Source organism: Chaetodon auriga, chromosome 5 (assembly GCF_051107435.1).
Source record: "Chaetodon auriga isolate fChaAug3 chromosome 5, fChaAug3.hap1, whole genome shotgun sequence".
In the NCBI taxonomy this organism is placed as follows: domain Eukaryota; kingdom Metazoa; phylum Chordata; class Actinopteri; order Chaetodontiformes; family Chaetodontidae; genus Chaetodon; species Chaetodon auriga.
The window spans coordinates 7769722-7785412 of NC_135078.1; the positions used below are offsets into that span (position 1 = coordinate 7769722).

The 15691-nt window shown below is 41.1% G+C and overlaps 1 protein-coding gene across 1 annotated transcript in view; it reads left to right on the forward strand.

Moving 5' to 3' along the window:
* galnt9 (polypeptide N-acetylgalactosaminyltransferase 9) overlaps window positions 1-15691 on the forward strand; it is an 87208-nt gene that overhangs the window by 20222 nt on the left and 51295 nt on the right. The window contains exons 3-4 of the mRNA XM_076729947.1: window positions 5139-5305; window positions 14787-14961. Coding sequence (XP_076586062.1) covers window positions 5139-5305; window positions 14787-14961 — 342 coding nt within the window. The remainder of the gene's footprint in view (window positions 1-5138; window positions 5306-14786; window positions 14962-15691) is intronic.

The window sequence follows — 15691 nt, forward strand, 5'->3', positions numbered from 1 at the left end:
GTGGCAATAATCATGACTCCAAATACATGCTAATGTTGCTCCATATCTGCTAGATTTCTAAATAGCCAACTGTTTGCTAATTAAAAAGAATTATAGGCTGCTGTCTTGTTAATACTATAACGTCTATGCCAGTGTCTGTTCTGTACCCTTGGCCAATGACAGTTTTGTGGAAAAAGAAGCTCTGAATATCTGTCTGAAACTGAACAAAAAAGCTAGTGTCCAAAACCTCTTGGTGCCCTTATTTCTTTACTGTCTTCTACCTGTCCAGTCTCTTTTCTGCTATGTTTGAAGAGAGAGTCCAGTCAAAGGACACATTCTATTTGCATTTAAAGTTCAGACGTTTAACTGACAGTTTTAAGTCGTGCCACAGTATGCATTAGTGGAATAGGTTTAAATTGTTGTACAATTAAAATTAAAAGCAGCCAGCTCAAATTGCATGGGATTCATTTACAATGGAAGTGAACCTTCCCCGGATATGGTGTCTTGATGGGCAAAATAATGCCCAAAACAAAAGCAGAAATAATCATTTTAGAAATCTCATTTTTTTTTTTTTTTTTTTTTGCTGTGATATGCCAGCCATTTACTATATGACTTCACAAGTAAATAAGATGCCATCTGTTGTGTCATTCTACGTAATTGCTAGTTCCTGTCTTGCCAGTTCTCATTGTTGAAAGGTGAGAAGCTGCTCATACATGCTCGCCACACATACACACACACACATGCCTGTACACACGCACGCGCACGCACGCACGCACACACGCGCACGCACGCACGCATGCACACACACACACACACACACACTCGCACAAACCACTGGCTGTGAAGTATGAAGAGGGTTCCATTGGGTGGAGAGAGGAGGATGTAACTTTAGCACCATGCTGGGATCCATCTGCTGTGTGGTCGTCCCCCTGCAGCCTGACCCCACGGATGCTGCTGACTCAAGCTGACATCCCAGTTCACCGGGGTATCAGGGCGCTGAGCACCAGTAGAGTTCAGATGGCTCACAGCAAGGGTGGAAGAGCAGCGAATGTGCGGTCTTTGAACAAAACTGAGGTCGCATTGCCACACCAGAATTTTGACTTTGACAACAACGCTACCAAGTTTTATATCTACGAGTATGATTACACCATGAACAGGGGAAACATCAGCAGTGTCATGGCCACTGTTACATTTAGGTTAAAGCTGGGTTCGATTTTACGTAGAAATCTTACAGTATAACATCAGATTGTACATTCCGTTCTCATCACTTCCTGCCTGCAGTGATTGCATGCAGCACCACAAATTCATGTGCACATTTAGGACAGGTTTGATGTGTCTTACTAGTGGAAATTATGATGATGTACTTGTCTGTGGCAGGCCTAATTTGTGATAGTTCCTTTTTGAATAACATCCTTGCCAGATGCAGATTTTCAAGACTAAATTTCATCCTCACTCGTTGCCTCCATCGCATTTAATAATCTGTGATAGCATGTGAGACTGATGCACTCTGACAAATCAATATATTGTCTCATTAATACTTCCAGCACGAATGGTTTTTCACCTGGCAAACGCAATATGTCACCTCAATGTCTTAAACACGGCTCGGCCTTGATGTTTAGAAAAAGATTTCAAGAGCTTAACGGGATTTAGTGAAGCTAATCGAAATGCATAGATTTGTTTACCCTACAGCTGATTTATGTCAATTTGATATTTTAATATGAAACAATATTACAAGGGTTTCATTACACCCCAAAACTCTTGTTAATAATTCAACCACAACAATTACAATAGCCACCTCATTATCCCCACATAATGAGTCAGCACTGCTGAATAAGATATGTGAAAACATGGAGAAACAAAGGCAGAAGCGAGTGAAATGCGTTTGTCAGCTGTTGCGTTCAGAGCCTAATTGGAACAGCGTGGAAAGATTCACAAAATGTTGCCTGTGTTGTGTGTGTGTGTGTGTGTGTGTGTGCGTGTGTGTGTTCACAGTTGCCATAGGGATCAGCAAAATGCCTCCGTCCAGTCAACACTGTTATTTCTGACTTAAAAGCCACACTGTGTTTCTGAGAAAATACTGTATTTTACTGGAAATAACAGGAAGGTTTGACAGACTTGAGACTGCCAGCAGAGGAGACTAACAGCACTGTTGAGTGTGTTAGGGACATTCAAGACAGACCCAGTGAATGCACCGTATGTTCATTTGCATGGTGTAAAGTGCATGTTATTAACTGGGTCCATGTAAGTGGCAACATGCGGTACGATCCCAATGACAGGCGGACAAAGGAGGTTACCATGGAGTCCAGGTACGTGTTCAAGACAAGGAGGCAGAGAGATGGGTGGTGAAAGAGCTCACTGATAATAGATGGAGGCTGAATACAAGGAGGAGGACAATGACTACGTTTAAAAGTCTTCTTCAACCCAGATTTGCATATCATTCTGGTTTTGATCACAGTGGGGCTCATGTTTATGTGGACCATGAAGGAACCTTGTCCTTCATCTCCCAGTGATTGTAACATTAGCTGACAGTCTGGGTCAGTACAGGCATGCGTTTGACTTTTCCATATCCAGACACACTCTGTCATTTCTGCACTGAACGAGTTCCCACAGCAGTTGAGGGTAAACCCGGTCTGGGTTTTGGCAGCCTGGAGCGGCATTCACCACTCTGACAGGATCTGGCTTCTCCATCTGACCATTAGTAGTAAGAATAAGAGTCATTTTTTTTAAGATAATATTGATTATCTATTTTTTTGTTTTAAGCCTCAAGGGAAGGCAATGCTGACCTCCTTCAGGATGAATTCTAAACTCTAGCGCCATCATCAGGTCAAATTTTTAATCTGTTTGATTCTTTGGTTTCTAACTAAATACCTTCAAAACTAATTCCCATAAGCTGTACTTTGCGATTTGTGCTAGTTAGCAAGTGCTAGTATGCTAACATGCTTCGGTAAATATGGTAAACATGCTAGCATGCTGACAGCACTAAATAGCCTCCAGCCTCACAGAGCTGCTAACATGGCTAGCTGATGACACGGGTGTGCACATAGCAGACAGAAATCAGAAACCTGGACATGGTGTTTGTGATGACCCCTGCAGTGCCATGTTGTTTTTGCTGTGGTTCACCTGCCTCTCTGCTCACGCTGCAGGTGGCTTGTTAGTGTAACACCTGAGGGCCCTGGGTGTTCCCAGGGTATCTGAGTCTGGCTGTAGTGCAGCTCTGGGTGACCACATGCCTTTAACTCTCTGCTCTCCCTCCCCCCCACCGGCATTGGTTTGGTTATGTTTTCCTACCCATGTGCTTAGTTTGGCACTTTATAACACCCACACACACATCCATCACTCATGCACATTTACACCACTGACTATGCAGATATCCACACCCCACATGCAAACAGTCTTCGGTTGGCATTTGGATTTACTTAATTTATCCAAACACATAACCGGGATCCTCCAAAAATCTGCTCAGAAGTAGAATACTAGAGTAAAAACAGTGAATAATGAGGGGAACAGCAGGATAGTCATAAACATTCATAAGACACATGAAGCTCAGATTTTACCTGTGATATGATGTTTGATGAGTCCACATGCTGCGTACCAATAAGAAACTCTGGCTCCTAAAAATTATGTATGCTACTCATTTGCTTGGCCAAGTACATCTTGGTATTGACAGTAATTTCTACATGGACGAAGCTCACTGGAAAAAATGTATTTTGTGTTTGTTTGGGGTTTCAAATCATGACATTCTCCTTCTGTGCAATGAAAAGTATAGCGGGTGATACAAAATGTGACCTGGATATGAACCTGTCAAAAGGAGAAAAAGAAAGAAAAAACCCTACATACATTCCTCTTCTGACCCTGGAGGAATGTACTTTTTGCTCAGCACACGGTTTCAGTATGGCAGCTATACTGCAGCAGTAGTCACAGTACAGTACAGAACATGCAGGTCTGGGAGCTGCAGCTTCACCATCAAATGAATGTGGGCCTTCAAATGATGTCTTAGAAGAGTGCTATTTTTGCCTTGTTGGTTTGGTGCATTGAGGAAAAGTTATCCAGGATAAATCCCTTTGTTTTTTGGAGAGAAATGTACGGCTGCATGCACCATGGGAATACAATGGGAATGTGACACTGAACGTTTCATTCAGCTTTTAAGCGGAAAAAGCATCTCAAACTCCAGCCAGTAGAAGGAAAACTATGAAACTGATTCATGTACATCCTTCTGAGAGACCATTCCAGGTGAACATTTGGACTTTTCAAACAGCTGGAACCAATCACATGAATTCTATCTGCATCCCATTTACTGCAGGTGTGTCAGTTCCAGGGCTGTGCCGCTGCACTTGTTCACAGGCTTTCCTAAATGGAATGGAGGCATCATTAATGTTATTAGTTACACCTGGGAGTTGACGAAATGAGAAATGTTTACACTTTTGCTGTCAAAATCACTCACTCACAAAGGACTTTGAGATGATATCAGAGGACCATGAGGGGGTGACTAGTCAATTTGAAAATGTTTCTTTATTGAAAAATTTTCCTGAAGCTCCAGTGTGTACCAGCAGACTTGTCATCTTAATATCACTTGTCTTTTACACATCTATTCAAGGAATTTGTGTCATGCTTACACACTGCAGATTTAGATTTTTTTCATTTCATTCACTTTTTGTTGTAACTGTTGACAGTTTCACATTTCCTCACGCAAACATTGCTGTTTTCTGTTTATTCTGCTACATGCAGTATATTGCTGGAATCAGTGTAAAATAACCTTTTTCCATGGGAGGCCTTTTGATTTTTATGAAATAGTTCTTGCTGCGAGTTAGATAATATTATCAAATATGAAGAGCTAACATGTTAGCAGAGATGAGTTTTTTTTACCTTTGCACAGAGCCACACTGTTTCCCCCTGTTTTCAGTCTTTATGTGTCTCCTGGCTGTGGCTTTATACTTAACATGCAGATACGAGAGTGCTGTAAATCTTCTCATCTTACTCTCAGCAGGAAGGTGAATGAGCATATACAGCACATCTTTTCTGTCATGTCAGTTAACTGCTCTAATGAAGCACAAAAAAGAGAACGCAATACATGTCTCATTGTCTCATTGAATGATGCACAAAAACAGCAAAGTCCAGGTAGTTTTTAGCACTTGCTGATAAGCCTGAATTTGTCTTAACAGGTGTAAGCAACTGACGTACCCAGAGGACCTTCCTCAGATCTCTGTGGTCTTCATCTTTGTGAACGAGGCGCTGTCAGTGATCCTGCGCTCCGTCCACAGTGTGGTCAACCACACACCAGCACACTTGCTCAAGGAGATCATCCTGGTGGACGACAACAGTGACAGCGGTAAGACCTTCACACCTTAATTAACAGGATGAAACATATAAAAAGCATATTTTTACGACTTCAACTAGCTCTTAACCCCTGGTCTTTAATTGTATATGTCATGCTGGATATGAATTGATGGCAGTCACTGTAAGCTTGAATCTTTCTGATCATTTCCTTTTTGCATTATGTTTAATTGCATGCATCCTCACAGACTTTAAATCACAAAACCTGTAGATCCTGCAGTTTATCAATGTCTAATGCTGTAGGTTTGCTTATTCAGTTCAGACAGTCCCCCAATTTATCATGTTTTCCCTTCCCTGGTGGAGACTGAGGCGTCATACACTGATGAGTTCGTGGGATGTTCCTGGACTCCTGCCAAAGTAGTCCGTCTTCTCATGCTATAGCTTCTGTGCATATTTTGGTATGTGAACGTGTTGATGTGTGTGTGTGTGTGTGTGTGTGTGTGTGTGTGTGTGTGTGTGTGTGTGTGAGACACAGTTTTCTGAGTTTTCTGTGATTGTGTTTGTGACTAATGGTTGAAGGGATAGGGAACCCCCAAGGGTGGATTCTTGAACACCAGGTTTTAAAATAGCTTTAAAAAAGGGGGAAAGAGAAGGGATGAGATTCGTCTCGTACATTTCTAAAGTGCTGCATACTACTGTCTCCATGGCGATGGGGCAAATGCTTCAGTTGCCTCCACACCATGACGCCCACAGCAGCTGACGAGGCTTGACTCCACATCCCAAAAGCTTTCCCGTTTGGAGAAGGAGGGACAATGAACTAGATTCCAGACGACATTTGGCCCTCCTTCACTTGGCACAGAGAAACAGGCCTGCCTCCCTCAGGCTGGCAGAGGAAGAGGGTGCATGAATAACATACTGAAAGAAGGCCGAGCAAGAGTCACCACTGGCACATCTCCGCTCCCCGCTGAGGCTCTAACTGCCCACCATTAAACAGGAAGCTGTTAAAAGCCAGAGACCAGACAAAAATAGAAGCCGACCCGTCCTCTCATTATGTCATTATTTCAGTGTGCCCCACACATTTTGACACCCACAAAGGTTTTCCTGAAATACAGTTCTGAAGGACCAACCCTATTTTCACAATAAAGACATTATCTGACAGTATTATATTTTACTTCTCCTCCTTCCCATAATATGTTATTTTTTCAAGAGAAACAGCATTTATCATAACAAACACTGTCACAGAAATCAGTAATCTAAATTATTTCAGTACTTGGTGCATCTGAATACAAAGCAGCTGCGATTCCAGAGAAGAGGTCCAGGCCAGCCCTCACATTAAAGAGGTTAAGATTAGCCTGCCTATTTTCCTATTGAATACATTTCTAATCAGAATAGACTGTTGCAGAGGAGATTCATCCAGCAATTAAATGTCTTCTTCCTAAAGTCGTCCCCACTACCCTCTCACTAGCACCCTTAGTGGCCTGACTATATAAATGCAAACAAATGGAAATTATTGAATGAAATCACAGTCTTGTCCCTTTCTTTTTTCTCCATGTTGCTATTCTACTCACATCCTCCTTGTGTTGTGATGTTGAAGGACATGGCTGGAAGTAGCAATGCAAAAAGTTCAAAAATCTGTAACAGAAACGCTCGCAGAGGATTGAGCCTGAACAGGATCATCACCAGCAATCGCTGAACCCCCATCTCATCCTCGACCTGATATATGCCAGAGGAGCTGGCACAAGAGCTCAGCTTGATCCCACTGATGTCTTAAGATGGAAAAACTGTGTTCAGTCTGCAAGATAGATTCTTCGGTCAGTGTTGAAGTTTCCCTCAGCACTCGGTGATCTTTTTCTATTTCTCTAAAATCTGGGGGTCGTATACCTATTTCACTATGCCTGTTTGGACAAACCTCCATTAGGCCTCCATAAGCCTCCATTATTAGTGAGCATGAGGTCAATTGAGTGGAGCTACAGATGGTCTCATCTCATCCAACGGGCTACATGACAAATGTCTCAGGTCATGAACAAATGCTTGTCTGATCTTATAGGCAAACTCTATAAAACCCTGACTGTGTCAAACTTAAAACAGAATGTGATAATTTGCAAATTCTTTTTGATCCTTTTCTGATATTCTGATACTAGTTTGTTTGCAAATGATTGCACTCTGTTTTATATTTTACACAGTGTCCCAACTTGTTTTGAATAAGGGATGATTTTTGAATAAAGAACTAATGTACTTGGGGTCCTTCTGGCTTTCCATCAGCTCTTTTATTTCCCTGTGTACTCACACCTACACAGTGATTAGACATTATGTTTGTTAGCAATTAACTTTTATCATAAAAACATTAATAGTTTGAATGTCACTAAACTCAGCTATTCTCAACTTGCTTCATTCTGCATTCTACACATTGAGCCTGTTAACATCACCCTAACCCTAACCCAGACACAGAATAAATCACTTTCATAGATGCTGAGTAACACCTTTTAACAGCCTGTCTGCAGGTTGTTGCAGTGTTAGTTGGTCTCCCTGTCTAATTAAATACATTTAAATTTGTGCCCATGCCAAACATTGTTGGAAAGCTGAGATTCTTGTGATTTGATTTATACACACCATTTCAAGATACAATCACAATAGCAGACACAATCAGCAACAACAACAAACAAACAACCATTGATAAAATTGAGGCAACTCACCAATGAAGTCTCATAGTAATCCAATGATCAATGGCACTTGTTAAAACTAACTGGCTACATTGGCAAAGGTCCAGACGATCCAATGCATGTGACATGTAGGTCTCAAGATGGCTGTTGCACTCTGACCTTTTGATTGACACCTCACTTGACCAATTAGTATCTTCCATTCCATCGCAACAGCCGACAATAGCCAACAAGAGTCTCTGCTGAGAGGAAGGACCTCGTTCGCGTCTTTCATGTAAAGATCCAGTCAGGTTCAACTGATTGTGCAGATGATTCGTGCTTTATACAACCAATGAAATACTGAAAACAAGGATACGCTACTTCATTGGGTAATTTACAGCCAAATTAAGAAATTCAGTGCAAGGGCTTTTACACAGGGTTTGAAATGATAGATATAGTAAATGGCCCCAGTATAAAGATATGTCGTCTAAATATAAATACGGATACACAAAATATAAATATAACGGCCTCAATATAGATTGTCTGAATAAATGGACCTTTTTTTTTTGAAGAACACCTGCTATACCTTTAGATTTGAAAAAATATACATTTTCTGTGGTTTTGCTGAACTTGGACTAGGATAAGGGTTCGTGCTGTGGTCCCATTGTGTTTTCAGGTAATAAGGCCTACAGATAATCATCTGCAGGTATCTATTTGCAATAAAATATTCAGGCAAAAATAACTTTCTACTTCAATGTGTTCAAACATCTATTTCCCAATGCCAGCAGCATTTCGAGGGATTTTATACTGCTGGGGATAAAAGTTCAGAGTGTTACATTTCAAAAGAGACCAAAACCATCCATGTAATCCACAAATGGTTCAAGAACAGCTTTCAGTTTACTTCGGGTATGCCTTGGACGGGCGTTTTTGGCTCATTTTAATAGGATGAAGTTTTGAATGATTATGATTGCACATCCCTTACTTATTTTTACCATTTTAAATGCATTTTATTTTCTAACCTCCATCTCCTCTTACTGCTGCTTCCTTGGTGTTTTGTTGCTCTTTTTTTTTTTACCTGGGTTTTCTATTGTTGATGACTGGTCAGGTATTAGAGACATGCAGGTCCAACAATCGATAACCAGCTCTGGTTCTTCTTTCTCCTTTTCTGGGATGCAGCTCCACTTTTTCATTTGGAACTCTTCTTTTCTCTGGGCTGACCTTGTTCTGTTTCTGTAGCTTAACTGGCCTATTATCTGGCCTTCTCTTTTTAGGACATCAACATTCTTTTTTCTGTCTCCCTTGTCACTGCTATAATCAATAATCTTCTATTATCATAATCTTCTATCGTCATGTGAAAGGTGTTTCTAATAGCGATGAACCAGTAGAGAATTATCATCTGACTGTAGTTTCTCTCAGCTCCTCAGTGCATTTACCATCTTTATATTCATTGTTTTGGTTTTGGCCCACTACTTAATTGTTTTGGTTCACTCTCGCCGCTCTCATCAGTGTCATTACCAGCAGTAGCAGGTGTTTGTTTTGAGCAAAAATGCTCTAAATACCCATTGTACGCTACTGGCCCAGCACCAGACAGCAAAGTTAACTGACCATTTAGCAGATAAAGGGCCAGATATTTCCCTCAGGATTTAGTGGGGAGGGAAACACAGCTAAAAAAAAAGGGTCCATATTAGACTTACATTTGCCTGAAACATGACTCCAAAAGAATGCCAACCTTGTTCCATGTCTGCTGGATCTGTAAATAAGCATCTCTTTGCTAAGACGTTCACCATATGAACTTCATGTGGTGATAGTCAGTGCTATTGCACTGCCTTCCAGATGGCTCAAACAAAATCAATGTGAAATCAACAGAATGAGACAAGCTCAACTGAACAATTAATAAATAGACTGTGCAAGAAAATGAAATTTACTTGAAAGTGTTTATGTAGACTGAGTAATCACCTCCATCAACAAATGAAACAACTGTCTTATATTCTCATATTTAAATCACGATTGGCATCTCATTCCCACTAATTAGGCCCTGGAGATTAACCCAGTTTACCACAATAACACTTTAGGGATGGAAACTCATCAGAACTGTTAGAATAAAGTTTTCTCCTCCCAGAAGAAGTGACAGATTGAAACTGATACATGCTGTGTGTTCAACAGCAGCAAACAAAAACAGAAAGCTGACCTCCTACAGCGTCTGCCTCTGTCACTTCTTTAGTGACCTTCGCTGTAAAGCATCACAAACTCGGCTAGGTGTTGACTTTTTCAGTGTCCACTCGCCTTGTTCATGTTTAATATGAGGTCAGATTCAGGTCACTTTCTGTGAACCAACACATCTGCCAGCAGCTCTTACTGTATGTTTACCATCAGTGACGATAATTTGTGAAGATGTGTGAGCTGTTTCTTGGGAGCTGCTCTGCTGTGACATTAGACAATTAACATGCAGGCAAGACTGCTTGACCTTTTCTAGATGGCTCTGTCTGTCCCCTCTCATTTAAACAAGGCTCAGTGAGGCGAGTGGAGGTACAGCCACACTCATTCCTGGCATAATAAATCACACGCAGGAAGCATGTTTGCCTTGTCGCTGCGACACGTTTCCTTTGCTGGGACAGCCGGTGACATTTATTGGTGGCTGAGAGGTTTATTCACAGCGCTGGTTCCAGCGGTCTGAACTAAACTCACATTCCCATTGATGAGCTTTGGGGGTGTGTGTGTGTGTGTGTGTGTGTGTGTGTGTGTCAGGCAGGATGGCTCCAATTCATTGTTGTTCGCCATGTTAGCAGCAAGGATAGGCTTAATGAGCCCTAGAGGATTGAATCCCAGCAAATATCACCACCAAATTGATAACTTAATGATTCATATAATGAAAACAGGATATAAACTGAAGACCAGTTGAGTACAGCTTGTATTATTAATTTCAAGGCGAGCTGAATTACTGTAAACACTGCGAGCATTAAATCTAGCTAAAGCTTCTGAGTGGAGGATTTGCTCATTAACATACTGCAGGATCTTTGCTTGACACGTTGTCACACTCGCCAGAAATAATTTTGAAATAGATCCTGTTTGTATTACACAATGATCTTCCTTTGTTCTTCATCTGGTCCAATTTATCTCAGTTTCATTTGTCTTCTCTGACTTTATGTTCCATTAAAAACCAGTTGCCTCTAAATGAGCAGCCGAATTCATGAGCAGGAGTTTGTCACTCTTGTCGAGACACTCAACCACACATCACTCTGTCAAACCTCACATACAGCATTCAATCAGGAAGCAATGCACAGTGTGTTTTCATCTATAGAGCACATAATACACTTACCCAGCATTAGAGTTTATATATTAAAAGCAATGAAGAGGGGTGATGAAGAGCAGAGGAAAAGAATTGAACTCAGCTTAGTGAGTGTATCCCTGATAGTTGTTCTCATAATTTATCTGTCAGTGATTCAGAGAAAATCAGGCATAATGTTGCCTGAATAGAATTTAGATCAAAGTGGATGCAACGATGTTAAGAGTAGGTTAAGTGTGGAGGAGTCCAAAAGTACGAACTCATTTACAACAGTGCTGTTTCCAATAAGTGCGTGAGACGTGGATAACCTCCATATTGCCAGCGCACAGACTAGTTCCACAGAGCACAAGTCTACTGCCAAAATGTTTCCCACTATGCATGTGGATGTTATTCCTGAGAAGCTGTTCTTCTGGGACAAGGAGTGTCATTTTTTTTGTAAATCTTTAATGAACATCACATTACTTGTTGTGAGCCAGTTTACCCATTAGGTAACCCTGCTAGTCTGCTTGTGATCGATGACAGCGATCAATTGCAGACCTGTTTCTGTATCAGTGTCTGAGACAAGTCCATAAATCCACCGCTGGAAGAATGTGGCTTGTGGAGTAGAAGTAAATCTCTCTTCTCTGAAGGTGATCATTTTACTCTACTGGACCGTTGTAAATACACAACAAAACACAACTGATGGGAGCTGAGGCTGATCTTACAGGATAGGAAACAGAAAATCCTGGGGGCTATTTTCAAGGTTTTAGGTATCCTACTAGTTATTGAGCATATAGGAGGCAGAAAGTCGGAGGATATAACTCTAGCTTTGCTGCATGAAAGTGGATTCTCAGGCTTTACCACAGTTTAAGTAATCAAATGCATGTTCAAAACCTCTCCACCATCTATCTTTAACACAGCGGCTTCCATAATCCCCCATGTCGCCAAAGGAATTTATGGTGCTCCTCGTGCAGTCTACTATGCATTCATTTTAAATTCATAGTATGATGGATAGTTATTTATCCTGTTCAGTGTTGCACTGCCAGTCCTTTAAAATGTATTCCCTGCTCCATAACTCTCCTCCCATGGATGCAGTCCAATGTTTTATTTTCTAGGATCAGAGGGAGGCCCATAACTTTTCTCCTTCCCAGCAAAGCCTTGTAATTATTACACTCTAATAGCTTTTATCATATTGTTGCTGCGGGTAGGCCGATGATGAAGGAGACCTGTTGCGCGGGTTCAAAACCTTTAATAGTGCATGCAGAACCAAACTGCAAAGGTTTTTGGACCATCCAAGAGGCACAATGCAGCTTTATCAGCGACTGATCCAAATGGGAATGTGTTGTAAAGTTGAACCTCATCATTTATAAATGACTTCTTTACGTGACATTAGTACTGAGTGTTTGTACCCACCACTCTGAGATGCTTTATACCAAAGGATATAGATGAAAGAGGAGAGGTCTAACTTTGATGAGTGCAGCTCTGGTGTCTTTTCTGATTTAGTTTTGCTTTTCTTTTGATTTGTAACTTTTTGTGAGTGGAAGAGGTCACCCAACACTGAAGGTTCCTTGGATAAAAGTAAACCTATGTCATCTTTTGTGAGGACGAAATGCTCTAACATCATAACTTCATAATAGACAGCAGTGGAAGAAGTACTCAGATCCTTTGCTCAAGGAAACTCAAAGTACCTATATATCAATGCAAAAATACTCTATTCCAAGTAAAAGTCCTGCATACAGCAGAGTTTTCAACACAGTGACCTTAGAGTACAAAAAGTCATAGTAATGTGTCAATGTCCCCATTGACCCCTTACATTCTTGATACTGGTATATCAGTGCACATGTGGTATTTTGCTGCTACTGTAAAAACACTGAAGAAAAAGTTGTTGATATCTAATTTTGACTTTTTTCTCTGAAATAATGGATCATTTAACATCTTTGGGACAGTCATTACCATGAAACCATATAAGACTTTAGTGGGAAAATCATTCTTTGGTGGAACTGCTAACAAGTTGTGAACTTGACACTGCTTTCTTGTGATGAACAACAAACTAAATAATTCAGCAACCAGTCTTTAACAATGCATTGTATTTCGTAAGATTAGCATGTTTTATTATGGAAATCCTAATCTGTAAATAGTAACTGCAGCTTGCCTGAAGTATGATGGAGTGGAAGTTTAAAGTAGCGTAACTGGAAAGACTCAAGTACAAGTATGGCTGTATCAAATGTATAGTACTTTTGCTGATGTACTGCTCATGTTAAACACAAGAGCACAACACATCCACAGACACAAAGACAGACACCAAGCTCTCATGACTCAGTCGTTGCTTTAATTTGGTGTCAAATGCTAACGGCCATTTGCTTCAAGGGTCACTGCTTCCAAATTCACAGTTTCTCCCTGCAGCTGTCTCCTCAGTCACACAGACAGGGGATTAGACTGCATTTTTTTTTTTTTTTTTTTTTTTTTACTTTCGCTGGCTGATTTATGTTGCGAGCCAAAGTCAGGAGCTAGGTGTGGAGCCGGAGTGCCACAAGCGTCCTTATTAATCTCTCCCTCTGAAAGTGGAACGCTCAGCAGTAACCCAGAGGAGAAGCTCAAACAGCCATCTATCCTGCCACGAAACACAGACAGCAATTTGTGCAACCGGCTGTTTACCCGGCAAACTTTGTTTTCGGTGATGACAGCCAGCGTCACGTGTGAGAGCAGAGCAGCAGATATGTTATAATGCGGCTGGAATGAAGACATCAGCGGAGGAATGTAGAGAGTCATCCTGCAGCAACCCGTAGTAACCTTGAAGATGGTCTCAGTTAAACTAATCAAATGAACGCTGCTTCTCTTAATTTAACGAGTTTTGATATTTTAAATTAAAAAAAACATCTAAGCTGTAAGAGATCAAAACCATTTTCTGCAAAAATAAATGAGTCCTTGGTAGATCTTTTACCTGTCTCATGAGTTTCAGCTCCTTTTTATAAAGCAGTAATGGGTTGCGAAACAAAAGTTCCCACATTATTTTGTATTCTCACTTATTTGGAGCTGCCAATATTTATCAGTGTGAGGCACTAATGCATTACTTAGAATGTGGTACCGTAATGTGACATTATTTCCTGTAGGAAATACTGTAAGGAGATACAATTTGAAATTCAGTAATTAGACCTACATTCCAGTTCTTAACCCCAGTAATGCTCCGTTTCATCAACATTTTAGTGGGGTTGGCTGTTTTGCCGTATTTACCCCAAAAACGCTGAGCTCCACAGCACATGTCCAATGGGATCGTGGCATTGATGGGAGCTGGACATGATGACACCTGCAGTTTTACTTTGTGCTGTCTCTGAATCCGAGAGTTCTGTCACTCTATGACAAAATGTACGAGGGAGCGTAAGGATACCAGGTTAGGGCTTATGCTAACATTAGGGTTTATGCTAAGACAGCTGTTAATGGTCAAAAAATATTTCCAAAGCATAGACTGGCTGCTTGTCCAAAAAAAGACTCTTTGGCAGGTTAGGTAAAAACTGTTCAACTTTAGTATTGGGTTATCTTGGAAAGACATTATCATTTGCTCCAGCTGCCTGCTTAATGTTCCTTCACTGTCATTTGGATGTCAATGAAAAGAATATTCTCTCTAATCTGCCCTCTTTCAGTGGAGCTGAAATTCAACTTGGACCAGTACGTGAACAAACGCTACCCGGGCCTGGTAAAGATTGTGAGGAACAGCAAGCGGGAGGGCCTGATCAGAGCCAGAATACACGGCTGGAACGCGGCCACGGCTCCTGTCGTCGGCTTCTTTGATGCCCACGTCGAGTTCAACACTGGCTGGTAAGAAAAGGTCATGTTTAACACGACAAGGTCTAAGCTGTTTCTCTGTCCTTTCTCACCTTTGCCTTTGCGGTTTGCTTTTTATGTTTTCAGTACAGAAGGATGTCATGTAAGATCATTATCATTGAGATATGCAGTTTAGGCTGCCCGAAGCATTTTGATATGGTGCCAGACCATTTTCTGACTGAGACAGCGCTTTTCAGCAGAATGACCCTTATTATTAGTAAGGGTTTACCATTAATTAGCTTTTCTCTCTTGCGTCTCCTTTTAAATTGTGAGTAATGGGCTTTTTTTAAAGCTGAATAAGAAGACACCCCACTTTAAATGACACTGCCTGTCCAAGAAATACACGCTTATGACAAGAGAGAGCCAAACCCTGTGAAAGGCGAAAGTGAGTATAATTAAAGAGGGAGCTCAAATGTTGAACATTTCAACATTATTTTACCTGCAGGCTCTGGGCTTATTTTGCGATATGAAATTACTTCTGGGGGTCTCAGCCCAATGTCTGCATGCTGCTTAAGTTTACCAGCAAACAAGTCACTCAAATGAATGTAATTGGCACATAATTTGAGTCTGTCGTGCTGTCAGTGTTTGAAGATGAAGTGTAGCTCTTGTTCCCTATGAAGCTGCCTTGGAGGCAGGAGGGGAACGAGGGAGCATGGACGAAGCTGAGGAGGACTGGAGGAGGATAGCGGAGAGAAATGTTTCAGTTCTGAATTGTTTACAGCAT